The sequence below is a fragment of the Temnothorax curvispinosus genome, unplaced genomic scaffold (genome assembly GCF_003070985.1).
Source record: "Temnothorax curvispinosus isolate PA1 unplaced genomic scaffold, ASM307098v1 QBEX01013467.1, whole genome shotgun sequence".
NCBI lineage: Eukaryota > Metazoa > Arthropoda > Insecta > Hymenoptera > Formicidae > Temnothorax > Temnothorax curvispinosus.
In genome coordinates this window covers 14,628-42,470 of record NW_020223247.1, presented here as the reverse complement: position 1 = coordinate 42,470, position 27,843 = coordinate 14,628, and the positions used below count along the sequence as shown (strand labels likewise).

The window sequence follows — 27,843 nt, the reverse complement described above, 5'->3', positions numbered from 1 at the left end:
TGCAGGAAAGATCTCGTATTTTTAAAGTTTTTGGAATGCTGGAACAGAGGGAAAATGACATCGTACTGATAGCTCATAAATTGCTGAAAGTCGAAGACGTACGCGGCAGTTTAAATACATTATCATTGTTATCTACAGCAGCTCGTCCTATGTATTACCAGTAAGATTTCATAAAAGCTACAATTTCAGCGAAGAAAGTTATACTTCTTATAAAGATGTTTATACAGAAATTTATCCAAGTATAAGTCCGTTAGAGTAGAGAGCAGAGTAATGATTGAGATTCAGTATTCGACGTATAAAGCACTTTGGGATACGCAGTGTTAATAAACTGTGACTTTTTGCAGGTATAAAGAGTTGAAATAAAGCGAGAGCGAAGCGTTTGGATGAATCTTTCATCTCCCCGCGCATATATTTCGATATTGGATGTTGAGAGCCAGTTTCGTCACTGCAATAAGAGCATTTTCTAATCGAAACATGAGTATTTTTACGCAATGTTTGAATCCTCTCACTGGCGTTGCCTCGTGGGAGGAAAAAGATCAATATTACGATTATCATCAAGAAGTAGCTAGATCCGCTTTTGCAGACATGCTGCATGACCATGAACGAGTCAGTATCTTATATTATCGGCATATTTTTTATTTAATAATAATTTTTTAACCAACGGAATAAAAATTATTCACATTTTGTTCACTAGAATGAGAAGTATTACATTGCCCTCAAAGCTGCTATTGAGAAAAAGCACCAGGCTGGTGAAGAGGCTAACGTTCTTGACATAGGCACTGGGACAGGCTTGCTGTCGATGATGGCTGCCAAATGCGGAGCAGACACTATAACGGCATGCGAGGTAAGGGAAGAGAATCTCGAAACCTTTTTTCAAAGTTCTGCTTACGCAGGGAGATCTTGTTTTTAGGCATTCAAACCAATGGCGAATTGCGCCGCACAAATAATAAAGGAGAACGGCTTCGAGGATAGAATTAAGTTGATCCGTAAGCGTTCTACGAAGATGATAGTGGGCGAAGGTGGTGACATGCCAAAACGCGCGAATATTCTAGTCACTGAAGTATTCGACACCGAGTTGATTGGTGAAGGAGCACTATCAACGTTTCGCCACGCACACGAAGTTCTTCTCGAGGTAACGCCAAACTTACACATGTGATCCTGCTCGTTCAAAGATATGCTTACGCTTTGCTTTTTTACATTAGGAAGACAGCATAGTCGTGCCGCACAGAGGAACAGTATGGGCGCAAGTAGTTGAGAGCACCAAAGTCTGTGCTTGGAATCGAGTAAAGCCTATTAAGAACGGAGAAATGTTGGTTGACGCTCCACCGACCATCCAAGCGTGCTCTGGTGCTGCAGCTGTGCACGACATGCAACTGTCACGTCTTCCTCGCGATGCTTTTGTACCTTTGCTGCCAGCACAGCCTATTTTCAGGTAATGATCTTTCATTTCTCTAAAGAGAGAATATTTAAAACAGGAATCTTTATTGAATCGACGCAAATGGCGAGTAACAGTGACGCAGAGAATATTAAATAATAAACGTATTTATAGAAATAAAAATCCAAGAATGGATTTATTATTTCTATTTTTAAAGCTATTTTTCTTTTATTCATTTTTAACAATCAATCAATTAGTCAATATTGGCTTTTTGGGGGTATGCATGTATATGCCCACCTATCTTTGGTAGATATACGCGCGGCCACCACAGCTTCATAACTCTAGGTAAATCTTGGTCCAATCTGAAGATTTCTTTTGGTCTTTCTCTTTGAACATTCGCAACAATAATGTTTCACAATGATTATCAGCCGCACGTACATCCTAACTAGGAAAGCCAGAGAGATTTCTGTGGCTGCGGTCCGATTCACGCTCATAATGCTGAAAGCATTGCTGTATCTTCGTTTCATATTCGATGTGCAACGAAGACAGTATGATGCTTACAGTGCTGTGAGCTTGAATCGGACCGCAGCCTTTCAGAGCCTTCTAATCTTTAGCTTATTCAAATTGCTAATTTGAAAATCTGTATAATTAATAATGATAATTATTAATAATAATTTTTAAATAAATTGATATTTGAAAATGCACTTTAGGTTTGACTGGTCCGGCAAGAAGCCTTTATTGAACAACGAAAAAGTATCATTATTAACACAACCGATAGCAAGCGGGACCGCACATGCAATTTTTATGTGGTGGGACTTGAACATGGATACAGATAATCAGGTAAACGTCTATATTATTTTTCTAATCATCTTTATGAATTTTCATACCACGTATCATTTTCAGGTATTACTGAGTTGTGCACCTGTATGGGAACATCCAGACGTACCTGATGACATGAAGAAAGATGCCACGTCTTTGAAAAAGATGACGGATACAATACCTTGGCGGGATCACTGGATGCAAGCTGTCTATTACCTTCCAGAAGAAGTACCTATCACATATGGCGTTGAGGTCAATGTTATCGGTTATCACGATGAATATTCTTTCTGGTTTAAATTACTGAATGGACCTCTGTAAGTCTCTTTTTGTAATATTTTACTTAATCACCCTGCACATTTTATATAATTTATACAGTTTTATTATTTTTTTATAATTATAAAAAAATCCTGAATTATTATTAATTAATTTTTTTAAAAATAACAATTTTAATTATGCTTTAACAAGCCATTTTTAATGCTTGCTAAAGTATAATTAAAATTGTTCCTTTTGTTTAATGTAAATTAAGTAAAAAGGAAAATCTCTTTCACAGAAATGAGATTCCAGATTGTCAGAGACCTGAGTGCAATTGCTGGGCGCATATTGCATACTCACGGACGCGTATTGGTCAATTAAACGACACAGTTCGTAATCAGAGATACCTACAGGCTTTGCGGAGGAAGATCACTCCGAACAGCGTTTGTCTATGCGTCTCGGATGGTTGTCTGTTGGCTCTCGCGATTGCAAGGTTGGGCGCAAAGGTGTTCCTATTGGAGCAGAATTTCCTATCGCGTAGAACCATGGAGATGTTTGTGCAGACAAACGGGCTCTCCGATCGAGTAAAGATCGTCGAGTCGGTCGATGGTCTGCCGGAGGCAAGCGAAATTGATTTCATTTTTGGCGAGCCATATTTCCTGAGCTCCATTGTACCTTGGGAGAATCTACGATTCTGGTATCTCGCCTCCAGATATCCGTCGAGTATTGCGAGACTGCCGGTCGCGGCGACGATCAAGGCCGCTGCTGTCGAGTTCAAGGATCTGCAGAAAATACGTGCTCCTCTTGGCGCTTGCGAGGGTTTTGATCTCTCCTCTTTCGACAGACTTATTCAAGTTGGTTCTGTTTTAGTAGCTTTATTCTTCTTTTATATCATTTGAAATACTAAAGGGAAATTGTATTCTATTTTCAGGCGTCTAGCGAGAAAAGTGACAACCCCGTAGAAGCGCAACCACTTTGGGAGTATCCTTGCAAGGCGTTATCTTCGTCCTTTGATATCATAAAGCTTGATTTAACACGGAACGTAAATTTTGACGAACGCAAGAGGATAACGGGAGAGATTCCGATTTTAGAGTAAGTGTCTGTTATTGAGCGCTAAGTAAATACTAAGTTTACAGAGGGAAATGATGTTTAAGCGTCAGAGAAAATAGATTTTAATTTTTTTAATATTATAATAACAATATCCATGTTTTTCATTTTATAGCAGTGGCTGCTGCAATGGCGTCACTATATGGGTGGACTGGCAATTGGACTCGGATCTGTCAATATCTTGTGGCCCAATTGAGGAGATAGTACCTGGCGAGCGTATATCTTGGGATCCATACACGAGACAAGGCGTACATCTATTTCGTAAAGTATTCAATGTTACGAAAGGAAGCACACTTTCGTGGTCGTTCACCTTTGTGCCACAAAGTGGCGAAGTAGAATTTGAATTTGATGTATTGACGAATGATTAATTGTATTAATAAATGTTTGTGTTTGTTCAATATTTGTAAAATATTAAAATGTTTTAATGTTGATTTCTTATTATATTAAAGAGTATCTCAAACATGAAACAAAATTATGAAAATAAAATTTTACGATACAAAGAATGATATCAAGATAATAGAAATACAGGTTTTAAGGGTTCTTTTTACTCCAGAGATTCAAATAGCAAAAAGGGATCAAGTAAACTGGAATTATTTGAAGAAACCGAAAGCACCCCAAGAGACGAGCGTGGCCTAGTAGACAGCGCACTGGTCTATTAAGCCAAAGATCCCGGGTTCGATTCCCGGTAGAGCTAGAAAATTTTATTCGCTCGTTCTCCTCTCGGAAGGCAATGGCAAACCACCGAGAGTATGTCTTGCCACGAAAACTTCTCCAAAAAATTGCCGTTCGAAATCGGCGTTAAACTGTAGGTTCCATATACAATGTGTATAATCCACGTGCGCAACACATGTATATGAAGAGAAGTCACCACGCTCCGGACACGAGTAATAGGACAAAAGATGTTCTTTTCTGTTTGAATCTTATCCATTTTAAATTGCCAATATTTTTGCCGGGTGAACGATTTTGAAATAGTAGATTAGCTGTAAGTATCTGGTAGTGCACAAATTTTACTTAAAAATAAAAAAACTTATAAAACTTGATCACGTTTTTCTCAAAACATTTTCAAAGTTAATATGTTGGATATTTTGAAAATTAGTCAAATGATCTACTTATTGAAAGAAAATAGTAATTCCTAGCTAGCCCGGGTATCGAGAAGGATAAGTTGTTTATAACATTTTACTTTATTTTTTTAATAAAATTAAGTTTAATATTCCAAATATATTTCATTGGATAAATAGTATTTTTCTTACATTTTTTACAATTTTATGAGAAATGACACGTCATATTATCAAACCGTTTTCTTCCAAACATGGAAATTAATATTTACAAGATATATTATAAATCTTCACAAAGATCCGCTGTTATTTTTAAAAATCCTAAAATAATTTTTTCGAGCCGCTAGAATAGAGTATCTTAGGCTTATTTTATAAATTGTAAATAGAAATTTATTGAAACTTTCATGTGCTAACTTTACGCAGTATTTCTTTTCCATATCAACGCTCTTTATATGAAGTTCATGAAAGATATTTATTTTATATATTTATCTAATTTTCAAATATATATCTCGATGAACTTTCAGTACGTCTTAATATTATGAGGTACTATCCGGTAATATACGTAATTGTTTAGCGAGTCTTTTGCCAATTAACTTTGGATAAGCTTTCTGTTTGATAAGAAACTCCTTGCTCTGGTGTGTTACCGCACCATTTTCTAATTGAAACCTAAAAGAAGGAAGAGTTTCACACTTCTTGCATATATGATGTAATTTTTAGATGTATTGATTTTAATTGACTACTATATTTTTTTCGTTTCTTCTTCAATTACACAAAATTATAGTTTATTCGAAGAACTTTATCTAAATAATGGCTTTAATAACTTGGGGGGGAAGGGGGGAACTTATGTACTTGCCTACATAAATAATGTAGTGGACCCAGCATCTTCTCTCTCAGTTCGGGATCCCCTTCTAGAATCGAGAGCGCACTCGCGCCTGTCTCCAGCGTCGAGAGACAACCCTCCGTCGGCTGTGTCCTGATCACGTATTCACTAGTGGGTACACCGATCAGCTTGCAAGCTCGTAGAAAATACAGAGCTGGGCTCGAGTGATATATCGCCTGCACATGATAACAATAAACATTGAAAAATCTGGTAATCTATCGTATTGTCTTATTACAATATAATATTATCTTTCGGCACAAAGATAATTATCTTTTGGCACATTGTATCACTTCTAAAAGTCTAAATTAGTAATTATATATACTATTAACGCGAGAATTTTATGGATGTCACCGTATAATAACAATTTACTTTCGCTTGCGGCCACGTTCCATCCAGCAGAACCAAGTTGTATGCCTTTTGCTCATTGATCCCAACTGGATCCAGCGTATCCAACGCAACAGCGCCAGGTGATGGATATAGCAAAATAGTATTCTTGTCATTTAATATCTCCGCCAGGCCTTCGTGCTTAGGCAACGGAAACTTTTTTCCCCTTTAAAGAAATGGGAAACAGGATTGACTTCGTTAATATCTTATTCAATTTAGACCACGGACGGTGATCAAGCTGAAATAATTGCGCCTCGTTCACCTGAAAATTAGGCACTTTCCCGATTCTAATGCCAATGCGAGCATCGGCACGGTGCGCAGACAGCGCTTTGCCTCTGCCGGATGCTGCAAAATTATTATCCTCGACGCTGGATTGAGACGCTGCTTCGGCAAACCCGGACACCAGCATACTTGTACAGGTCTCCTACAAAAGCATACGTGTGATTAGATTTGACAAATTCTCGTACAGATCTTATAGGTCTGTTGTTTTCAGCTGAACTTCTCGCACCGTTCACCTTTCTTCTCTCCAAAGTGGAAAGAAAAAGAGGAAAGATGAACGGTGCGAGGAATTCAGATAAGAAGAATAGGTCGTTCAGAATCTCTTGACACTTGCCTGCATTGTTGACACTTGTCTCTCGTGTCGGGGGGATCGGCAGGGATTCTTGCTAGTTCTCTCCACACGTTATCCTCGCTCGTCATGACAAAAGCGATTCATGAAAAATCAAGATTATTCAACAATCTCCTGTAACCAACGACGGCGTTTGTCAATCCACGCGATCGGAGCAGTGCAAGTGTCAAGTTTCGCGATTACCGTACATCGGTGTCGCAACACTCATGGCGATAAAACCGAGTGAATCACGTCGAATCGAATTGAATATAGAGTACATATGTGAAAAAGGAGATTTACAGTCGGAAAATTAACGACGGTGCGTATAGTAAAATAAGAAATGAACGAGAAGAGTCAAGACGTGCGAAAAGAGAGGTTAGGTTAGGTTAGAGGTTAGGAGGGAGCGTTTCGTTCGGACCACGTTGCGATTGACGCCAGTCACTCAGCTGACTCAGCCCTCAGCCCCCTCGTGCCTGGAGTTTTTCCACTGGACCAGCCAATCAGATATTTTCTTATTTTATTTTGGGGCATAAGAGAATCATTTAAATCCATTTAAATCTACCGGGTAAGCTGCCGGTATCGCTTCAATTCTACCAGGGCGCGCTCGAAATTGTATTAAATAACGTCGGAGACTGTCCGTCTTGCGTCTGACGTGAAGTGTGGCGGTGTGATGGTCTGACTTCTCTCCGAACTTTACTCCGAAGTGTTCTGAGTTTTGAGCGCTGCTCCAGTCTCACCGTTCGGTCCAGCGACATTCTCACGACACATCCAATCGCCGTACGTTAATTATCGCAATTGCGGCAAGTTGCGACGCATCTCCTGGACGAGGCTCATCTGCCCCTTGCGGGTTTCCCTTTGCGTCAATTATCAATCAACCGCGGGAATCGGTGCGGTGTCACCGATCGGCCGTTCCGCGGTTAGAATTCGGAGCAGCGAAAATTCGTCTCAACGGTATCCCGACGGTGTAGCGAAACGTTGTCGTACTTACCGCGAACGACAAGCGTTTTATTTAAGATCAATGGAGTTCGCGACAAGATTTCCGGCGATTCTCGTCGTTTGACGTGCCGCGAATCTCTGCGCACCGCCGCCGATTCGTTCGCGACGGGGACGGGGAGAAGAAAAAACAATAGACCGCCTGGGTTTTTGCGTTTCGGACTCTGCGTTTTGCGTCGATTGGATTAGCGTGGAATATCGCGCCTCTTTTGGGCGACAAACTCGCACGGTTGGCCCTTTAACGAGATCAACGAAACGGGTCTGCGCGATCGGTGTGGGTGGGTTATTTAGAGGACGGGGAATTCGGAAGTGACATTCCTTTCGCGGCACGCAGAGCGACGTGACACGAATGCCGCGTCGCATCGTTTCGGATTCGATCATCCCGTTGGAGCATTTGATCTATACCGCGCGTTTAAATGTCCTTCTCGCGATATCTCTCAGGAGAGGGATAGGTGTCCGACGTTTATGTATTTTTAATTCAATTCGCCGCCTTGTGTCCATTTCTACCAATGTAGATTTAACTTTAATTACGGTTTAACTTACTTTTCATCTTTTTCCTTGTGTCCATTTCTACCAATGTAGATTTAACTTTAATCACATTGACTTACTTTTCATCTTTTTCTAGTTCTTAGAATTAGATAAAGATAAAAGGTAAGTTAAGCCAAGATGTTAATCTGCATTGGTAGAAATGGATTATTAGTGACCTGGGCTTTCTCCAAATTGCAGATGGCAGCGAACGCGCTCGAGGAGAAAATTAACAAGATAAGGCAACAGAATGAGGAAATCAGAAGGAGGCACGAGGTAAGAGTCTCCGTGATTAGACGGATAATTGTCCTATACGTGAGAAAATATCCGAGCTTTATTGTCCAGGAAGTGGAGGAGGATAAGAAAAATGCAGCCAAACTGAATGCGCTGGTGCAAATGGTGCCGTCTACAGATTGGCCGGAGAGGAAGGAGCCGCCAGAATTTTCTAATTCACCTAGAACGAGTAACAAGGCAAAACCTGCCAAGGAACACCACGAGCATTCTCAGCAATATCAGCCCGCGAGTGGCGAAGGACGGAAAGGTCATATGTTTGCTCAGGTGCGCAAAGAAATTATATTAAAAGGATTTTGATTTGGCAATCTTTTAATAAAATCCTTCCCGTTTGGAAGCTCAGGCCTGTTTAAACTTTGATTTTCAATAAACTGAAAATTCTCATTGATGCTTTCTTTTCTTAGGGACAGGGGCCTCCACCTGATCCCAAGTATAACTTCCTTGCTGATGCCGAGAGAGAGGAAAGCGAAAGAGGAGAGAGCACGAAGGACATTTCAAATAGGGGGCAAAAATATTCACGGGGCATGTTCAGGAGGAGGCCTGGTGGGAAGGATGGGATGCAAAGAGTACGTAAAGCTTAAAACAAAGTGTTCTTAAGTAAACCTAGACGCATTTTCGTTTTTTGATATGATCTACTTCTTGAAAAGGATTATAGAACGAATAGAGGGTCACACAGGGATGAACATCAGCCGGATTATGAAGCTTGGAGAGCTGAAAGAAATCGTATTGACGAGGATCGCATTAGCAGACAGAGAACTGCGGAGGGTAATTGGCGTAGAGAATGGGACAACGACAAGGTGAGAGCGCTGCGTAAAAAGGAACCGTGCGTCGCCACCGTGACTGTGTAAATACGATGGATTACGTATAGATATAATTGCAGGCACACGTCGTGGACGAAGTGGCGAGATCTGAGGCTAAATTAGGGGATTATGTAAAAAAGGACTATAAAGACTTTGATAGAAGATACCACGTTAATGGTGAGAACCAATAGACGCTTATTATACAAGCAGTAATACAAATCGCGGGATTTTAGATTATGCTTTTGTTTGTTGGATATACATATGTGCATACAATTGCTTTCTGCAGGAAATGATTATGCAAGCCATAATCGCGGCGGTCATCGTTCCTATCGGGGAAATTCGAGACATTTTCATAATAATTATGAAAATTCTTCCAACGTGTATCATCAAGATGGGCATGTTAAAAATCCTTCCGGTCCCGAAAAGAGAACTGTCGTCGCTACCGACAAAAGTATAAAAGTTACGCTGAATCAAGGAAATATGACAAAAGGCCCAGTCATGAGTGTCAAAGGTACATTTTAAAAGTGACAATATAATATGTTCCCGAATGTAAAAGGTATTTGAAATAATTTTTTAATGTTATCGTTGCAGTAAATTCGCCAAGTATCGCTGGAACAGGACGAGTCGGGCCGCGACAAAGGAGTCGCATAACGTACAGCAGTCATTCAGACGTTGAAGTAACTTCCCCCGATACTGAGTCCTTTTCACGTCCAAAGTCGTTTGAGGACAGAACTAAAGGTGTCTATCATGAAAATCTACACAAGTCCCCTAATTCGCGAAAGTCGCAGCTTCCACCGAAAAAAAAGGACTTCAGCAATAAGTCTCCTTACTTTCGTAAGAAAGAGATTAGAAAGGAAGACGAAAGCCTGCAGAAGTATCAGGAAACGGAATCACCGCGAAAAGAACATGAGGAGTCGCAAACGTCTTATCAGTCTGAACTTGAAAAACCTGAGGAGACCACTACGGAGTCACTGGAAGATGATAAGATTGTGACGACTGCGAACGAGAAAGAAAGCAATATAATTTCTTCTGGAGAATCTGATGTGAATAATGTAGAAATAGAAAATAAGGATAATCAGAATGACAACTTGAATTCACATATAAATGAAAAGAGCGAGGTACATGCAGAAGGTGAGCAGCTTGTTTTGCAGAATTTAGATTTACCCGCGTCTAAGATCGATACAGAGATTGAAACGTGTGAAGAAAATGGAAAGCTGGAAGACAAATTGGATGAGTCGCCAAATTTTCAAGCGATTGTGACATTCGAGCGCGAAACTACTGAAACAAATTTAACTACATCATCAGTAATAGATGATGATAAAAATGAGACTAAATATGTGGAACACTCGTCATGTGGTGCTAATAAAGATACCAAGGAAACTGTACTGGAAAATGAACACCATAATTCAGAGCAAACTAAAGAAATCTTAAGCGATAACTGTGATAATAAACAAACTAACGATATGAGTGAGCAAGAAAACGATGTTGAGCACGACACGAAAAGCTCTCCAGAAGAAAAAGAAGTAAACAGTGTTACGATTCCATCTTCAATCGATGTATATTGTATAGCAGAACAAAGTGATAAACTGAGAAGCGAGGATGAAGCCTTAAAAGAAGAAGAAAATTTGGCCATAGAAGATGAAACTGCTATTACAGACGAAAAGATTAACACTGACGATAAACGAGATTCAACAAAATGTATTAATAAAACTCAAGAACGCACAGATAATAATGAGAGAGAGATTGACGTTGCAAATAGCATTGTAGTTGATAAGATAGAATCTCTAAGAGAGGATTTACACGTAGAAGAAGAAAAGGTAGCTTTGAGTGACCAAAAATGAAAAAAATAACAGAGGGAAGTGTGAAGTAAAAATGTATGAAGTGTTATGATGTAACTGTAAGTTACCGATAGACAACGTCTGATAGAAGACAAAGCTTTTATAAATATTTGTTGAAATGCGTGATATATATTTCAAAAGTTAATTTTTATGGCAATATACGAGTTGAGAAAATCAAGTTATTCGAATAGTTCCCAACGAATTCTTATTTTTGGAACAAGCATTCGAGAATGTTACGTGGATGACTGCAAGTTTGCCGAGTGATAATATATTGTATGTAATTATATTTTTTTGTTTCAGAATTTTATATATATACATATATATAAATACTCTGTTATATATGTTTAATTTTATTTCTCTGATTCTCTTAAGATTGCTCTAAATTTCGAGTACTATGTAAATGCTACATATATGCAGTATGCTATATGTAGCACGTGTGTATATATATGTATGTATATATATGTATGCATATATACAGGATGTTCCAGACCTGCAGTGTTACCTGTTAATGGCAGATACCTAAGATTATTTTAAGACAAAAATTTTAATATCAAAATGCCTAATAGTTTTTAAATAAGAAGTTTTCAAAGTTGGCCAATCAAATTTGCACGCTCAGGCATGTCACATTGCGGTATATAATGAAAGTGTTTTAAAGCACATTAATTCTAGAGAAAAGAATAAATGAATTGATGCGCTTGAAAATATCTTCACTACTGTGCAACGTGACATGACTGAACGTGCGAATTTCGGACAACTTGATTGGCCAACGTCTTCTTTGAAGACTTATTTGAAAACTATATTATAGCCTCGGCATTTTGGTATTAGAATTTTCGTCTTGAAATAATCTCATGCATTTATCTCAGGTATCATTAACGGGTGGCACAGCAAATTTGGGACATCTATATATACATACATATAACGTGCACAATTTTAACAGAAACAGCGCTTTTATAACAGAAAAAAAATAGCAAAGTTACTGTGTATGACATCTCCGAATTTTTATATGAAATGTAACCCGAAAGAAAAATTCACTCCTGTTCAAGTGACAATCAAAGAATATTTTAGCACAAGCAATAAAAAAAAACGGGATGTTTCAGATCGAGAACAGCTGTGAAATTAACAAATTCTAACTAGATTTAACAATGATTATACCTAACATTAGAGCAAAAGTAACTTTTACGGATCGACAATGTTATTTGAATTTATTTATATATTATATATATATATCTATCTATTTTTTTATTTATATATTGCATTAATATTTGTTTTTTAATCTTTGTTTCGTTCGTTGCTTGTATGATTCGTTGACATACTATTAGGTAACTCCTGGAGGCTCATGCGACTGAAAATCATATCTGAATTGATCTAGTTGAATTTCATCGAAGGAGTAAAATCATGTAGAATATACGCACATATTCGATTATTAATTTTTTATACTTCATATATCATATTAGAGATAGTAATTAGGCTCGTCGGAAACGACGATAATGCATAAGTGAGAATTTTAGATTTTCTCAAGAGCACTTCTTTTGAACCTAACTCTGTTGTCTAATATATAAACTTTTTATTTTCCTTGTTAGGAAAAGTGACGTTGCCATATCCATAATGTTTGGAATTTCAAGCCTCCGTAATTCTGTTACTTTCAGTCATAGCTTTCAGTCATAGCATTTCTGAGATTATTCTATTGTGAAAAATAGTAATAAAGCATTGTTAATAAATCTAATTACATATATATGTGTTGACTAATGAAATATCCACTCAATTTATCCTTCACTTTTCCTGTTACAAATATATGCATCTGAGTAAGCAAGAGCAATTCAAAACAAAATTTAATTCTGTGTTGAAAACAAATTCTTGCAGGTGTGATTCTGTAAAGAAACAATATGTGTATTATATTATACCGGGTGAAGTAAAATACGCCCGTAAAATTTTGTTAATATATTATCACTCCTCGTACTCATACGGATAATGTATTTCATATTTTTTTTCATAATACGGAGGCCGCTTTACATCATTTTATAACGTTTATAGGTATATTCTGCCTACACAACACACCGATGAGGTTTGCTCTTTGCGAAAACGCCGCGAAATATATGAATATTTCTGCAAAAGAGCTTTGGAAGCCTATACGTGCTTGGTTTCGTCCGCGTCAGAACATCATCTCGAAGTATCTCATCGTGATTAGCATTATCTAGTTGGAACAACTATTTCTCTGGATTTTACAACGGATTTTATGTTGCAGCATTCTATTTTTCTCAGGCCGATAAGAGAGATTCTGGAAGACATTATTGGGAGGCTCTCTCTCTCTCTCGTTTCGCACGATATATCAAAAAGCAAAATTAAATTTTACACGACAAACATTACCGATCTATCGTCGTTCGATAATCACGAAGAGAAGATACCAACGCAATTCTCATTCAACCACTTTTGATCATTATTGTTGATACAATGGAGTAGGATGATCCCTCGTTAACGATCTAAATTGATTTCGTGAACAGCGTGACTTTACTTACATTATGTGTCATTGATATATTCATTGATATGAAACATCAATTATGCATATGACCGTAACTTATGAGTTAACTCTTAACGTCTACAATTCTCAATATAACGCTTAATATCATTCGACAAAGATTCTTTGCTCAATAAATAGTAATACATCATTATCATATAGCGATATTGTTATTATTTTTATCAATATTATCGTTCTGGAAGACATTATTGGAAGACTCGTTTCACGATTATTAACGCGTTTTAGTTAGCCTGCGAATTTCCCGTGTCTGCAGAACGCTCGTGTGGCTTTGAGGAAAGAAAAAAAAGCAAGATCTCAAGGATTTTTAGAAAGAGTATTTTTAAAAGATTTACATATCCAAAAGCTTATCAAAAACCAATTCAATTATTCAAAGAGTCTATAATCTGTGAATCTAAAAATCTATCAAATCAAGCATCCACGCCATTAAACATTAGTTATCTTGAGGATCCATAAATGTCAAGAGTCCAAAATTTTATAAACTCATTTCTGGATCTTGAAAAAAAAATGTAGCACGTTGCTAATTGTCCGTACAGAATAAATTTTTACAAGACGTATCCCGTATATAAAATACTTCTCGAGCCATCGCGGCATTCTGCAGTTTCACGGAACGACTACATTGTCTATACTCCTTAAACTAACGATCTATACGATCTTGGAAGACGTTGGATTATATAACTAATTGTACTCGGTTGTACATAACTGTTCACGCATCGTCTTGCGTCTCGTTTGTTCCGGCGACGGGACGGCGCACGGCGGACTACTTTATTCCAAAAAGTTATTTGGCAGATTCATCATCGGCTAAAAGGCTGTCGCTAACGTAGCATGACAAAGTCGTGCTCGTCCGTCCCGTCGTCGCGATTCACAATTCGACGCGTCGCATAAAAATTATTACACGGGTATGTAACTCCGCAGCGATACAATTATAAAATCCAGAAAACTGTAACAGTAGTCAACTACTAGTTAGGCTGCGCTCTGCTTGCTGCTGCATCGTGGAAGACATCGTTACTTATCGTGCTTTATTGTCACACGTTCAATGCGCGTTTGATCTCTCATTTTATCTAAAGGCTCCCGAAATGCAAATGCATAAATCGGGCATTGGAAGACTTGACGAATGGATAAATTCCTCGCTTTATAGAAACGTCGCGATCCCGGCCGAAACGTGAAACGTACAACGGAATTTTTAACGGCTCTTAAGGAGCCAATAATCTTCCTTCTGAAAAAAGAGAACGCTACAGTTGGGTTTAGAAAATAGTACGTTCTCGTCTAATTTTGATTTTTCACGTCTCTAAACGTCAGCTCGCTCGAAGCTATCATAACTGGGAAAATTGGTGTGTTAAATGTGAATCTGCGACGTGAAAAACTAAAACGTGCCATTACGAAAGCACAGATCGTGCGATAGATTTTTACACGAATGGGGAGACGCTTTTACACTTTACTGGCTTGATCAATTAAAGATCGTTTTTAAGAAATATAATTGCGCCATTTCGTAAAAATAATAAAGACGTTAAAATGATGCGTGATAGGAAATAGGTATAGAGTTACACGCAATGCAAAATTCTCATACTAATTAATCACCCTCGAGCACGTGAAATATTTGATCCTCGACTGACATGTTTTAAAATCAGAGACATTTCTTATAATTTTATGAAATTTTTAGAATTGCGTTTATAGTTAAAAAGGACTTCGCAATAATATACATTTTTTTTTTTAAATTTGGTACTAGTACACTTTGTAAAAAAACAAGCTTCGTTGATTATTAATCAGAATGTTATTTAGAAAAATTTCAAATTTTTTCCAAAGCACAAAATTCTCAATTATCCATTCTTCTGTTTTGAATTTTATGTAGTCTCCCGCATGCATCAGCAATTATTGCACGAGTACCGAGCAACGTGTTGAAATTCGAGAGTCAAATATTTCAGCGGCTCGAGAACGTTTCGGCAATATCATTTTGGTGCGAGACAAGAACAACAAAAGGACCTAGCTGGCGCGAGATCGCTCAGAAGGGCAGGCCGATCTCGAAGGCATCGATCAGCGCGGAGCCGGAATCGTAGACGCCGATCACGCCGAAGAGAATACCGAGGAAGATGACGAAGCAATCGTACGCTACGGCGCTCCACTCCATCGAGTTCCTCTTCAGTTTCAGATGGAAGTAGCAGGGCCAGATGAAGGAGAGCATGGTGCCGGTAAAGGAGCCGATGAAGCCCATCAGGATGCTGAAGTGCGGTATGAAGATTGCCATCAGTATGGTAAACACGATCACGCCGACCCGCCAGGCCAGGCCCCAGACCTTGAGCTCGCGATCCACCGTCCAGATGGTCGGGAAAAGCGTCTTCGGCCGGCCGCGGAAGAAGGCGCGCTCGAGAAGCTCGCAGGCCGCGTAATACGGCAGCGGGTACGAGAGCACCGCTTTGACGACCAGGCACAGGTTCACCAGGCCCTTGAAGCCGGCCGAGTGCAGGTTGTTCGTGATCACCTGCTGCGTGTCGTTCTGAAAGGTCAGGAAGCAGATCCAGCCGAAGAGCGACTTGAACGCGGCCGCGGCGATGTGGCTCCAGTTCAACATCCAGTCGAACTTGGAGCGATCGATGAGATTGCCCTCGAGGGTCGGCAGGAAGATCTGCGACGTATAGCTGAAGACAATGACGCCGAGCGAGATCGGGAAGTTCTTTATGTCGATCGTCCACTTCACCTTCGACCAGCCCCAGTCACCAATCTCCAGGAGACAGTAACCGATGATGATCGCGTTGATGAAGAGGTGAGACATTGTGCACCAGAAGCTCAACACGGATACGTGCTGCAGGGACTTGAGGAAGCCGAGCGGCAGCAGAAATATGCCGATCAACATCATCCAGCTGCGGGTGTCGATCGCGCCCTCGGGAAAGGTGCCGATCATCAGGTCGCCGCATACGACCACGTACAGAATGCAGGTCATCAGCAGCTCGATGATCTGCGCGATGTTGACGGCGCGGGCGCCCCACGTCGGCCCGAAGCACACCTTGGCGATGGCCACGTACGAATCTCGTACCCGCACACGTTGCCCCGTCACCGTGTCCAGCTCGTACAGGCACTCGACCAGGATCTTGCCGGTGTAGCAGCAGATATGCGCGATCCCGACCATCGCGGCGATCGCCCAGTAACCGCCACGTAGAACGGCGAACGGCAGAGAGACGATGAACATTCCCTGAAAAATTCGCATGAAAACGGATGATTCACGGATAAATACAATTTTATAATCATTTCCTTTTACGACGAGACTTTTCACAACTAAATGTTACAACATCGCAATAACGTTTCTCAGCTTCTATATAAATGGATATAGATTCTATATTGTCTTCCATTCAAAGGCAGAAGCTGTAGAAAATTATTGTACAATTGTATTTTTCTGATACAAATTTTATTTTTTCTTTCCACGTTAGTGAAAAGAATTTCGCATAGAGCTACCGGAAACTCCGTTTTTGATCCTGCATATGTACCTGAATGGCATTTGTAACGTTCCAAGCGGCTTGCCACTCGTTGATCTTGACACCTGGCCCGCCGAACTCTCCGCCACCCTCGTCGTACTCGCTGAACTCACCGCTGCTTACGCTCCCGGTTCGAACTTTGTCCCTGAAATCGGAGCGAGATGTGGATGATGAATTAAAACCTGAGGTAGGAGACGGGAAGTGAGTTCCGATTGGGAAACGCGATGCGATCCTTACCCGCTCCTCTGGTAGCTGAAGGAGTCCTCGGCGATCCCGACATTGTTCTGATCTCGATACGCCCGATCCCCGTTCATGGTCATCATCTCGGTATTGTCGTGACCCTCGTCGAAGGACTTGAACTGGGCATGGCCGGGCTGGCCTTGGGGATGGCCCTGGCCCATACCGCCACCGCCGACGCCGCCGCCGCCGCGGATCAGCTCCATGCACGGACTGTTCTCCGGCCACATGGCCTTCAACGTCTCCCAGGCGACGTTGACCGTTGCGCCGAAGGTGGGTATATAAAATCCCCGGAAATTCGCCATTTCTCCCTATCTGTTGCTTCTACGGCGGATATGTTTAATTCCTTACAGACGCGGCCCGGCACGTAAACTGGGTACAGTGACTGAAGAGGTGTAGGGGGTGAAGTATAGCATTCCCCAGCGAGATAAATGGGGTGTCGGACATTACTTCGGGCTATCCAAATTTTTATCGTCCGGGTCTTGCAGGTGTTGCAAATACAGAGAATATATGCCAGTGGTGAGTAAAATGTGTTAAATTAGTAACGAGGGGAACGAGGGGGACGTGCAAGGGGGATGCGTTTGTGGGTAGATCGAGCATGGAGGGTGGGAGGGCTTCTCTCTCTCATTACATAGAAGTCTCAAAGTCCTTAATGTTACAGATTAGTTCGTACTGGCATTATCAATGAGACAATCGTGCTTACCAAATGGCGAATCTGGTGCCCGCCTCGGATGTTCCTCCTGGGAGATCCCGGCTCCTCGATTCCCCGACGATTCGAGCCTCGCGCAGCGCGAAAATGAGAGACTAAACTAAAAACGGCCCCGGTCGAAAGCGAGGCTTCATGAAGACGCAAGAAGGAAAGAAAGAAAGAAAATAATAAGGCGGAGAAGAGGTCGAGAAACGACGACGACGACGACGACGGGGGAGACGCGAGACTACCTAACTACCCGGATTGTGGAGCCGCATGATGACGACGATTCCCGTACGATCTACACCGCGGCCTGCGAAGCCAGAATCGCGGAGGCGAACCCGTCGATCCGCGGCATCGACCAGCAGCGGGGACCACGGCGGCGTTTCAAGGGATCGGGGAGATCCGCGGGGGTAATATGGCCAGCCTCCCCCGAATGCGCAGGATTCGATCGATGCTCTCCGCGAAAGAGAGAGACGTTATCGTCATCTCGCGCGTGCCTCCCGCGCCGTGTATCCGCGAGGCACCCCCTCGCAAACGGGGGTGGGATAAGACCCGCCGACCCTTGAGCCACGCGCAAATACGCGGATCATCATGCGTGACTTCGCTCGAATTAATCGCGGAGGCGATTGTAGATCCCGCTCGCATCCCGTTTCCCCTTTCCAAGATGGAAACAGATCGCACGCTTCTCGTGAGTGAAGCTGACGCGAGACACGACGTTGGGATTTGGGGTTGATGACCGCGACGACAGAGAGATACAGTTGTCTCTTCGAAGAAACGCTTGGATCACTTTATTCGTATTATTATTAACCACACAATCTTGTTGTATCAAATAGATAAAGTAGATTAGACATCGAGAACTTGATGCGCTCTTAATTAAACTTACGGAATGAGATTGCAGTTGTTATGCAGCAGCATCGTGGGAAGAAATCCTTTAGCGATATTGTGGTTCGAAGGTTCAAAATTGTAGTATATCTGATCAATCGTGATTCAATTGACGTTTTGCAATTGCGAATTTCTAACTTGCGAAGAGTTTTTATCAAGCCACGATGAACCGATTAAAATTCCATAGCTATAAGAAATAAATTAGGATACTTTAGACCACGAAGAAACGCATGCACGCTTCGCTTGGAAATGACATAGTCCGGATGTTTCAATAAATAAAGAAACCAACTTATTTATTATTCACCTTATGCGCTTCGCTCTGGATAATAATTACAGACAAAATTGGCCTTAACAATTCTTTTAAATTGTTTGCGTCCCTGCGGGTGGAGCTCGCATTGCATTGCGTTTTCTTTTTATTTTTCCTCGCAATATGCAATTGTGGTATTAAAATGAACGGTTGCTATAAGGATAAATGTCCTCGGTAACAAGATAGGATCCACGAAGACACAGCTGAGCTTACACGAGGAGCTCGCGATTCTTTTCACTTTTCTTTCTACGAGCATATAAAGTAATTAAACTACGCAATTAACGGCCTATATGCGATAGAACACGCTTCTTAAGTACTAGAAAGAGAGAGAACGTGTGCACTTTTAATACAAAATGTCCAAGTATTTATAATCACTAAGTGCTAGCTCAACGTTTTTACTAATCTCCTGCTTCTAGACTAATGTAATGCTTTATAATTCTGATGCAGCCAAGTCATTACATAATTCTGAAATTATTTGTTTAGGAATTGCAAGAAATCGTGACGTATAAAATTTAAAATATTTATCACAAAAGCATATGGAGAATATATGTTGTAATTTAACATATATAGATATCATGAACACAAATATTCTCAATACCTTAAATTAATCCTCAAATATTCTAAACCATAACAATCCTCTCCCTTTTATACGTAATACAGACGATGGTTAATAAATACTTGAACATTATGTCAGAATTTTGCCAGGAGGCAAAAGCATAAAGTAAGATAAGATAAGATTTCTGTTATGCTTAACGTAATGGCACGCGAAAAGCTAATATATCTCGACATATAGAAGAGATTCCAATGATTTATCTTTCTTATGTCATAATTTAACGCGGCTGTAGGAAACAGGAGCCTTAAGAAGCACGTTTCGTCGCTTATACAAATAATTGCCAAGCTCAACTGTTTCATGTGTTTGAAAACGGCGAAAGAAATCAGCGAATCGTACGCTACGAGAAATCCTCGTTGGCTCTGGTGAATATTACGAAAGATACGTGTACATCAATTAATTTACTAAATAACAACAATATTTCCTTCGTTTAAAAACAAAACGTAAAAAAGATCGTGGTTCATTGCATGATTGCGTTCGATCTCGTGACTCGGTTGCCGCTAAATCGTACAATTAACTGAAAGTTTCTCTTTAAATAAAATCGATATTTGTCAGTCTTCCATATCTTTTATTTCTTTCTTTCCGGATGAGAAGCTACCACCAACGGAGAAAAAGTAACGACGTTATGTACATAAGTTCGCGAAAGTGAAGGAGAAAAAAGAAAGCCATCTCTGGTATTTATGTGCAAGAATGATACACACACGCGCACGTTGGCAAATGTACAAACATCGAAAATATGTGATACATCTATCGAGGTTACGCGCGATGTTACGGCCTAGACTTTGGGCGAAAGAAAAGGTACGAGCTAAGATTTGTATTTAAATAATACAGTCATCTATGTATAGCAAAAATTATTTTGTACTATAACTACGTTGACCCATCATATACAATATTCCCATCGATGAAATTGTACGGTGAAATTCCACGCCGCTGAACGAGCATCGCTGAATCGCGACTTTACAGCGTCAGAACAATGGACCTAAAACAATCAGTGTCATTCGATTTTCCAAACCGACGATTTGGAAATAAAAGAAGAGCGTGTTACATGTTCGAGAGTGTGGCATTCCTCAATGGGGGCTCTTTCCCATAGAGAACCAAGGAACAAGCGTTCTGTTCTGTTTTTTTTTTTCAAGCGAGATTAATATGTCGCTATATATATTATGACAAAATGTAATTACCGTCAAGATATATCACGCTACAATTACGACAAAACGCAGTCATTCGATCATATACGCATATATTTCTTCCTTATGATTTGATTACTTTCAGTTTTAGCACATGAACGCACACGATTCGGCTTCACAAATTTCGTACAAAAATCGCTACCGGTATAAAAGGTATTCCGATTGTCTTTTCATCGTCAAATCTCAAAAAATAAGACAATGATTGTTTCATTTCCAAAGGTATCGAGATCGTCTCGTCTGTAATAATCTAATAAGGAAGTGCTAAGCCGTCTCTCGATCTGAGCGTGAAACTTCGAAAGCGTGGAATTTCGAAAGTAGAATAATTTGATTACTTAGAGACTAAACTTAAAGGAAACCAATGGAAATGTTCGTCGCGGTGAACGAGGCTGCAAAATTGCAATTCGCACACGACGTACTCACTCGCTCACGTCCCTCTGCGTCTGATGGGAGTCGCTGCTCGAAATTAGGCTCTCGATCGCGCTGTCCTGTTGCGAAATCGTCTCCGAGCTCCTGGTCGTACAAAGTTTGTTGGCTTTAGCTTCTACGCGATTGCATTTAAGATTCGGATCTATCAAATTTGGATTCGACGCGGAATGTATAGAAACGTTAGGCTGAGCGGGCACCGGTCGTTGACACGAGTGCAGCATTAGCTCTGGTCCACCGCCGTACGTAGTCAGGAAGAATTGCCACAACTCTTCGGGGATCTGACCGTAATCCGAGCCTACGAAAAGGGAGAATGTGTTAAAGAAAAATAAAATAAAACTTTTTCATAATCTGACAATTACGACTTGACAATCGTTTCGAGATGAAAGAAGACTTGCTTATTTGTCGAGATAGAGGAAGACTTACCAACTTTAAGACTATTTTGCCCATTTTTATTTACAACGATGGAATTATTATCGATTGGTCCAGGTGGCTGCGTCTCCTTGCCTCGGACGAAGCTCTGCCACTGTCTCAGCCATGCCATGGCCAATGCATAAATGGCCGTGGGATTGTCAGTATTCAATCGTTGGAACAGTTCCATCTCGTACTGTCTACGTTTCTGCAAGGATTCGTACTTCTCTTCGCAGGTCGGACACTCGTACAGATGCGTGCAGGCTGGGCCTCCTCCAAATCTGAAAAAATAAATGAAAATTTTACATATAAATATAAAAGCACAATATAAAAAGAAATAATAACATCATCACAGAGACTTACGCATTATACAAGTATTCCCAAACCGCTTGCGGTATGGGCATGCTGATCTTGTCGACGAATTGCGCCCTAACAGGGATTACACCTCCGTGAGGACATAGGAAGTCGGAGTTATCGATCGGACCAGGCTCGGAGAACGTGTTGAAGCGATTGATCCACTGCCGGGACACGAAAAAGTTCAGATCGGACACCTCGCGGGACGATATCTCCATCAGCTCCATAGTTTTGTCGCGCAACTGCAATATTTCCGGCGACCATTTTTTGTAGAACAAGACGTACGCCTCGCAGTGCTTCACCGTTTCCGGCGACACCTCGGTGACGCACTGGTCGTCGAACTCGTACCACTTGTTGGCGATGGGATTTAACGCGTAACAGGTGTAGTGGCCACCGCCGGCCGTGCCGTGGTGGCAAATGACCGATATCAAATTGTAAGTGGTGACTTTGGACACGCACTCCTTGTGCAAATAAGGCCTCATGTCGAGACCCTCGAGGGGGAACGATACGTAGTTGGCGATCTTCGAGCTGAACATCAGCTCGTGGCGAAACCTCTTCAAATGAACGCACAGTATCTCGGGTAGTTCCAGAACCTTGGAGAACTTGATGCCGTTGCGCAGCTTATTGCACTTCTCGCAGCTGTACATGTTATCGCCCTTGAGCTCGTCGGCGCTAAAAAATGCTGACAGGCAGTCGTGCAAACTGACCACTGGTCCCCAGAACCACGAGCGCATCCACTGCAGGAACCACGACAGCCAGCCCGACTGATTGGTCACGTAGACCACGTCCGAGCACGGCCCGGCTTTCTGCGGCGTCAGCGATCCCTGATGCAGCATGTCGATGTGATCTCGGCTCGGGATCGGCAAGGACAGATCTTGGAAGGTCTCCACTCGGGTGGAAATCCGATCGCACGTCAGGCACTGCACGCTACTCAAGAGCTTGCCGTCGAACGTGTCGCTGATTATGCTGCGCGTCTTCATTTGCTTCTTGGTACGATGTTTGGCCGGCGAGTTTTGCGGCGAGCGCTGCGGCGGGGCGAACGGCAACGACGTCGGCTCGACATTCGACTTCTTCATACTCCTGTTGGTGAACTTGTTCCGCAGCTTCTCCGTCTGCGACACGCGCGAGTAACGCCTCTTAGTGCCGCGCTCGCCCTCGTCGCTCAGAGAACTCTGCTCGCTCACGCCCGAGTCGCAGGTCTCGTATTCGGCGTCGGACTGACTGGAGGCATTACCGTCGATCTCGGTCTCGTCCTCGTCCTCCGAGGACTGGTCTCCCAGCCCCTTTAGTCGCAGCTGAACGTCCCTGTCGTCTTCGATGTGCTCTTTCAGCTCCTCGTGCAGCTGGTCCATGAAACATCTGAGAAATTCCTGCGTGTCATGTTGATGGTACCCTCGAAACATCGGATGAACCGTCCTGATGCCCGAAAGGATACCGTGCGGCACAACGTATCCTCTGGTTTTCTTGTTCCACATATCCCGAATGAGATTCAGATAGTTCAGGCTCAATCCGGGTTTCCTGTCTTTCGACATGTAGCAGACCATATGGCCGCAATCCAAGAAAAACTGCGTCAAGGGAGACACATTGGACAAGGCTTGTAGCGCCGCATTCATGTAACACGTATTGCCGATGTTCTGCAAGCCCACCAGACCCCTTGGCTTCCCAGAAAAGTCCTTGCTCTCGTCCGAATCCGTACTATCGGGAGAATCCCCGCATCGTTCGTTAAATGAATTTCCTTTCTCAGCATTGACTCTGTTTATCGCCCAATCTCCATAAAACCTGTTGACAAAAAAAAGACACATTAAGTTTCTTTTATTACAAAATTCTAAACTTAATTCACATTCGCTTGGACATATATATCATAGTTACTCAGAACGAATGCTTGCTACTAAATGAAAATATGAACAAAATCAATAATCGATAATCACTCTAAGATCATCAATCAACCGAGTTCTCGAGATTTAGACTGTTTTTAATTCAACAATACAGTTTATTTCAGAATAAGAATGCACAGGAATGCGCGAGTAAACATTTTAGCATTGGAAGTTTGTACAAAACTTTTGGCTTACTTGTCGAGCATCAGCCTGTCCAAGCCGTCCAGCTTGGACTCGACGCTGCCAGGAGCGTCCCCGGCGTACTTGTTGCCGATAGTCCTGAACTCGATTTGCGTCGGCGACAAGGGGGGCGACGGCACGTGCTTGGTGATCGCCTCGCTCTTGCAGGCGTAGCACCAGATCCTGTTGGTGGACAGGTTCATGTGGGCGCAGTGGGTCGGGAAGTTCTGGTTGTGGATGGTGCTGTGATCGAGGTGGGTCTCCGCGCAGCCGACCCAACGGCAGTCGGGGAACAGGCAGAGCCAGAGATTGGGCCCCGGGGTGTCGCAGTCGCTGCACTTGGCGAAGCGCTCGTCCCGGGCCATCACCGCCTCGATGAAGGCGAGATCGCCGCGGTTGGCCAGATGCGGGCAATTCCTCACGACCAACGGCATTTTGTTTTTCTTTCCTCCTCTTTCCCAGGGAAAAGGGTTAACGAAGGGTCGACGCCTCCCTCCTCGGGGCGCAATGACGCTCTCTCGCCTCTCCGGTCTCTCACGTCACGTCCCCGTTCTCGCACGCGGCGCGCGCGCGCGACAATCCGAGCACTCCCGTCCCGCGACTACGCGCGGCTCGTGACAACGCGTGCCACCGTCAATACTGTCATCGTCACGCTGTCGCCGCCGTTGTTGATCATCATAATTGTTGCTGCCATCCTCTAACCTGATCGTGACATTCGTATCATTCGTATGATACTTGGGCTGCGTTCGGAAACTTCACCCAGGTGTACCCGCCGAGCCCAATTCTCGTGTAAACGGACCATTAAGATCCGTTCAGACGGATTGCCACTCGTAGGACTAATCGCCAATCACCAATTGGAAATTTTTAGCAATTCTATCGATTGGATCGAATCGTCGATTTCTATGAATGTTTCTATAAATGCAGATTAATTTTTAATCTCGGTTTAACTTAATTTTTATCTTTTTTTAATTCTTATGTCTATTTCTACCAATTTAAAATATACATTAATTTTAATCTCCATTTAATTTACTTCTATCTTTTTCTAATTCTTGAAGTTAAAAAATTTTCAAAATTATTCTTTATAGAATAATTATATATATAAAAGATCTAGAATTTTTCATATTTTAAATTTGTAAATATTTCTAAAAAATTATTTTTAACTACTTATTCTTTATCTTCAAATTTTAAAAGTTTTCTTCAGAAATTATAGAATATAGAAAAATAGAAATTTTTTAATATTTCAAAAATTACATAATTAAATGTAAACAATTTTAGAAAAAATGTAGACTTTTTCAGATTTCCGAAAATGTTCCAATTCGTATAAATAAGAATTTTGAAAAATAATTTTAATAAATGTATAAAAAAAATCATTTTAAATAAAGAAAAATTTTCACCATGGAGTTTTACATTTTTGTGCAAAATGCACGAAAATACAAATAAATCTTTTTATGGCTGTTAAATAATTTGTGAATAAAAAAATTATGTTTTACATAAATATTTGAAGAGTCATAAATTTTTGGCTTAAAAAATCGGATATTTTCTCATCCATTTCTTTACACACTTCCGTTTTCCGTCGTACTTGGAAATATTCGTTCTCGTTTCGTTTTCAACATTAAAAAAGTGTAAAAGGTGTAAATGAGAACAGATCAATGATCAATGAACCACGCTGGGCGACGTCTCTTCATAAAAAGGGTAACTTAAGTCAACAAATTACGCGTGGTTTTTCGCAATTCTATACTCAATCCGTTCGTACAGATATAGGCAGGATTTATCTTTGCGCGAGAATAATTATTTAGGTAACGATCGGAACGATATCGGTGTTTTTTTTAACTAACATTTCAGAATACTAACCTACAAGTTAACCTATCACCCTCATTTCTCCAATTAACGAGCTCGACTGGAAACTTAGCATTCCTCGCGAAAAAATAAATGATTAGTTATATATATATTTTTGCCAAATACCGTTTCCTCGTACCACTAGGGTGTCGTTTTTAACGCCATCCGTATTGTACGATCTCACGTGTTTTTTTTCAGTGAAACATGGTGCTGTCGTGTCGATTTTACAAGGAAAAGTATCCGGAGGTGGAGGACGTGGTGATGGTGAATGTACGCAGTATAGCCGAGATGGGCGCGTACGTGCACTTGTTGGAGTACAACAACATCGAAGGCATGATCCTGCTCTCTGAACTCTCCAGGAGACGTATTAGGTCTATTAACAAACTTATCCGAGTAGGCAAAACCGAACCGGTCGTTGTTATTCGTGTCGACAAGGAGAAAGGTAGTTTTCATTGCGGACGTTTTTTACATAAATCATTAATGTTGACGAAAGGTATATATATCGTGGATTCCAGGTTACATCGATCTGAGCAAGCGCCGCGTGTCCGCCGAGGATGTGGAGAAGTGTACCGAGAGATACGCAAAGGCTAAAGCTGTTAATTCAATTTTAAGACACGTGGCAGAACTTTTGCACTACGACAATGATGATCAGCTGGAGGAACTCTATCAGAAAACGGCCTGGCACTTTGAGGAAAAGTACAAGAAGCAGAAGGCGTCGGCTTATGATTTTTTCAAACAATCAGTATTGTAAGCAAAATCCAATTTACAAGAACGAGATGTATTCCGGTATATCTAGAAGATGTATCTGTGAATGTGAACAATTTTAGGGATCCCTCCATTTTAGCCGAATGCGGTCTGGATGAAAATACGAAGGAGGTGTTACTGAATAACATCAAGCGAAAACTCACCTCGCAAGCGGTGAAAATTAGAGCGGACGTGGAAGTAGCGTGTTACGGCTACGAAGGAATCGACGCTGTGAAGACCGCGCTGAAGGCTGGCTTAGCTCTTTCCACCGACGAACTTCCCATAAAAATTAATTTAATTGCTCCTCCGTTATACGGTACGTTTTACATTTATCTTTCGAATCAATTGCACTATGATCACAATGTTTTATCTTATATAATATATGATCATTTCAGTCATGACGACGTCCACCCCGGAAAAAAGTGACGGCTTAAAGGCGTTAGGCGACGCCATCGAAGTCATACAGAGTAAGATAACGTCGCTTGGTGGTGTATTCAATGTTCAAATGGCAGTAAGTTTCATGGACGAGCATATTAATCTAATTCATTCGCGTAATAAGGGAACTATACCGTCGTTTCTTGTCTGTGATATTAGCCGAAAGTCGTTACCGCGACGGACGAGGCGGAATTGGCGCGGCAGATGGAACGAGCGGAACTCGAAAATGCGGAGGTTGCCGGTGACGACGAGGATGAGCTGGAAGGAATGGAGGGTGATTTTAGTGGTGGTGAAAGTACCGAACGGAACAGCAAAGGTATTGAACAGAATGGCAAAGCGATCGACGAGGACGACAAAGAAGATCTGTCCGAGGAAGAAAATTGAAGATATATATATATATATACATTTACATATATATAGATATAAATATATATATAAATATATATATATTTGTGAAAATAATAAAGTACACATTCGATTAACCGACAGATATTCGCATGTGTTTCTCAATTGCAGGTAGAATTGAATAAAATATTCTACTGTCTTGCTGGAGATGCCAGCATGATGTTTCAATAAATACGAACATGAAAGGTGTAAAAAATTAATTATTGTAATTTATATGGAAACGAGATTTTTTACTGACTTGGTATACAATAAACGATCTGAAGGCAGATGTTTTTATTTTTAATAAAGAGAACTCCATAGCATTGTTCCAATTATCCGTTCATAATGAATTGAGTGTTATTTAAAAAATA

The 27,843-nt window shown here is 41.2% G+C and overlaps 6 protein-coding genes across 12 annotated transcripts; 3 read left to right on the top strand and 3 right to left on the bottom strand.

The window, feature by feature from the left end:
• The first annotated feature begins 68 nt into the window (after positions 1 to 68).
• On the top strand, positions 69 to 3,960 carry LOC112463619 (protein arginine N-methyltransferase 7-like). The gene is made up of 10 exons (XM_025030104.1): positions 69 to 160; positions 345 to 606; positions 695 to 844; positions 911 to 1,132; positions 1,203 to 1,432; positions 2,086 to 2,215; positions 2,279 to 2,508; positions 2,745 to 3,300; positions 3,378 to 3,538; positions 3,669 to 3,960. The coding sequence occupies exons 2-10, from the start codon at positions 424 to 426 to the stop codon at positions 3,919 to 3,921; spliced, it is 2,115 nt and encodes a 704-aa protein (XP_024885872.1). The 5' UTR covers positions 69 to 160; positions 345 to 423; the 3' UTR covers positions 3,922 to 3,960.
• A 57-nt stretch (positions 3,961 to 4,017) lies between these two features.
• On the bottom strand, positions 4,018 to 7,109 carry LOC112463624 (DTW domain-containing protein 2-like). Of its 2 annotated transcripts, none has more exons than XM_025030114.1 (5): positions 6,486 to 7,102; positions 6,135 to 6,296; positions 5,858 to 6,038; positions 5,462 to 5,664; positions 4,018 to 5,274 (listed from the first exon to the last, which is right to left on the bottom strand). In XM_025030114.1, exons 1-5 carry the CDS (start codon positions 6,569 to 6,571, stop codon positions 5,145 to 5,147), a joined length of 762 nt encoding a protein of 253 aa, XP_024885882.1. In that variant the 5' UTR covers positions 6,572 to 7,102; the 3' UTR covers positions 4,018 to 5,144. The 2 variants fall into 2 exon arrangements, with proteins under 2 accessions (XP_024885882.1, XP_024885883.1); XM_025030115.1 differs by having other exon boundaries at positions 5,181 to 5,274; positions 5,466 to 5,664; positions 6,486 to 7,109.
• A 42-nt stretch (positions 7,110 to 7,151) lies between these two features.
• On the top strand, positions 7,152 to 12,658 carry LOC112463622 (rho GTPase-activating protein gacZ-like). Of its 3 annotated transcripts, none has more exons than XM_025030108.1 (8): positions 7,152 to 7,256; positions 8,199 to 8,273; positions 8,343 to 8,555; positions 8,693 to 8,854; positions 8,936 to 9,085; positions 9,169 to 9,265; positions 9,375 to 9,599; positions 9,680 to 12,658. In XM_025030108.1, the coding sequence occupies exons 2-8, from the start codon at positions 8,199 to 8,201 to the stop codon at positions 10,927 to 10,929; spliced, it is 2,172 nt and encodes a 723-aa protein (XP_024885876.1). In that variant the 5' UTR covers positions 7,152 to 7,256; the 3' UTR covers positions 10,930 to 12,658. The 3 variants fall into 3 exon arrangements, with proteins under 3 accessions (XP_024885876.1, XP_024885878.1, XP_024885877.1); XM_025030110.1 differs by lacking the exon at positions 7,152 to 7,256 and adding an exon at positions 7,286 to 7,395; XM_025030109.1 differs by lacking the exon at positions 7,152 to 7,256 and adding an exon at positions 7,412 to 7,430.
• Positions 12,659 to 12,849: 191 nt separating this feature from the next.
• LOC112463623 (vesicular inhibitory amino acid transporter-like) lies at positions 12,850 to 20,397 on the bottom strand. 3 transcript variants are annotated; one of them, XM_025030112.1, is made up of 4 exons: positions 17,861 to 20,397; positions 17,158 to 17,638; positions 16,933 to 17,065; positions 12,850 to 16,640 (listed from the first exon to the last, which is right to left on the bottom strand). In XM_025030112.1, exons 2-4 carry the CDS (start codon positions 17,460 to 17,462, stop codon positions 15,456 to 15,458), a joined length of 1,623 nt encoding a protein of 540 aa, XP_024885880.1. In that variant the 5' UTR covers positions 17,463 to 17,638; positions 17,861 to 20,397; the 3' UTR covers positions 12,850 to 15,455. The 3 variants fall into 3 exon arrangements, with proteins under 3 accessions (XP_024885880.1, XP_024885881.1, XP_024885879.1); XM_025030113.1 differs by having other exon boundaries at positions 17,158 to 17,481; XM_025030111.1 differs by having other exon boundaries at positions 17,158 to 18,917; positions 19,035 to 20,397.
• A 14-nt stretch (positions 20,398 to 20,411) lies between these two features.
• On the bottom strand, positions 20,412 to 24,807 carry LOC112463621 (ubiquitin carboxyl-terminal hydrolase 20-like). The gene is made up of 5 exons (XM_025030106.1): positions 24,089 to 24,807; positions 22,029 to 23,798; positions 21,681 to 21,946; positions 21,252 to 21,552; positions 20,412 to 20,626 (listed from the first exon to the last, which is right to left on the bottom strand). Exons 1-5 carry the CDS (start codon positions 24,505 to 24,507, stop codon positions 20,605 to 20,607), a joined length of 2,778 nt encoding a protein of 925 aa, XP_024885874.1. The 5' UTR covers positions 24,508 to 24,807; the 3' UTR covers positions 20,412 to 20,604.
• Positions 24,808 to 25,677: 870 nt separating this feature from the next.
• LOC112463614 (eukaryotic translation initiation factor 2 subunit 1-like) lies at positions 25,678 to 27,759 on the top strand. Of its 2 annotated transcripts, none has more exons than XM_025030096.1 (6): positions 25,678 to 25,765; positions 26,108 to 26,351; positions 26,425 to 26,656; positions 26,737 to 26,969; positions 27,049 to 27,164; positions 27,248 to 27,759. In XM_025030096.1, exons 2-6 carry the CDS (start codon positions 26,114 to 26,116, stop codon positions 27,470 to 27,472), a joined length of 1,044 nt encoding a protein of 347 aa, XP_024885864.1. In that variant the 5' UTR covers positions 25,678 to 25,765; positions 26,108 to 26,113; the 3' UTR covers positions 27,473 to 27,759. The 2 variants fall into 2 exon arrangements, with proteins under 2 accessions (XP_024885864.1, XP_024885863.1); XM_025030095.1 differs by lacking the exon at positions 25,678 to 25,765 and adding an exon at positions 25,772 to 25,869.
• The last annotated feature ends 84 nt before the right edge of the window (positions 27,760 to 27,843 follow it).

Bases quoted from the DNA above. Each gene is read 5' to 3' on its own strand.
- LOC112463622 (XM_025030108.1), top strand. From the start codon at position 8,199: ATGGCAGCGAACGCGCTCGAGGAGAAAATTAACAAGATAAGGCAACAG. The intron at 8,855-8,935 runs GTACGTAAAGCT...CTTCTTGAAAAG, and splicing joins GGAAGGATGGGATGCAAAGA to GATTATAGAACGAATAGAGG. The intron at 9,086-9,168 runs GTGAGAGCGCTG...ATATAATTGCAG, and splicing joins GAGAATGGGACAACGACAAG to GCACACGTCGTGGACGAAGT.
- LOC112463623 (XM_025030112.1), bottom strand. From the start codon at position 17,462: ATGGCGAATTTCCGGGGATTTTATATACCCACCTTCGGCGCAACGGTC. The intron at 17,066-17,157 runs GTAAGGATCGCA...CTCCGATTTCAG, and splicing joins TTCAGCTACCAGAGGAGCGG to GGACAAAGTTCGAACCGGGA. The intron at 16,641-16,932 runs GTACATATGCAG...CGAATTTTTCAG, and splicing joins ACGTTACAAATGCCATTCAG to GGAATGTTCATCGTCTCTCT.
- LOC112463619 (XM_025030104.1), top strand. From the start codon at position 424: ATGTTGAGAGCCAGTTTCGTCACTGCAATAAGAGCATTTTCTAATCGA. The intron at 2,509-2,744 runs GTAAGTCTCTTT...TCTCTTTCACAG, and splicing joins AAATTACTGAATGGACCTCT to AAATGAGATTCCAGATTGTC. The intron at 3,301-3,377 runs GTTGGTTCTGTT...TTCTATTTTCAG, and splicing joins CTTTCGACAGACTTATTCAA to GCGTCTAGCGAGAAAAGTGA.
- LOC112463614 (XM_025030096.1), top strand. From the start codon at position 26,114: ATGGTGCTGTCGTGTCGATTTTACAAGGAAAAGTATCCGGAGGTGGAG. The intron at 26,970-27,048 runs GTACGTTTTACA...TGATCATTTCAG, and splicing joins AATTGCTCCTCCGTTATACG to TCATGACGACGTCCACCCCG. The intron at 27,165-27,247 runs GTAAGTTTCATG...CTGTGATATTAG, and splicing joins TATTCAATGTTCAAATGGCA to CCGAAAGTCGTTACCGCGAC.
- LOC112463621 (XM_025030106.1), bottom strand. From the start codon at position 24,507: ATGCCGTTGGTCGTGAGGAATTGCCCGCATCTGGCCAACCGCGGCGAT. The intron at 21,553-21,680 runs GTAAGTCTTCCT...CCCTTTTCGTAG, and splicing joins GCAAAATAGTCTTAAAGTTG to GCTCGGATTACGGTCAGATC. The intron at 20,627-21,251 runs GTGAGTACGTCG...TGATTGTTTTAG, and splicing joins ACGCAGAGGGACGTGAGCGA to GTCCATTGTTCTGACGCTGT.
- LOC112463624 (XM_025030114.1), bottom strand. From the start codon at position 6,571: ATGACGAGCGAGGATAACGTGTGGAGAGAACTAGCAAGAATCCCTGCC. The intron at 6,297-6,485 runs GCAAGTGTCAAG...ATGCTTTTGTAG, and splicing joins GACAAGTGTCAACAATGCAG to GAGACCTGTACAAGTATGCT. The intron at 6,039-6,134 runs GTGAACGAGGCG...ATTTCTTTAAAG, and splicing joins GGAAAGTGCCTAATTTTCAG to GGGAAAAAAGTTTCCGTTGC.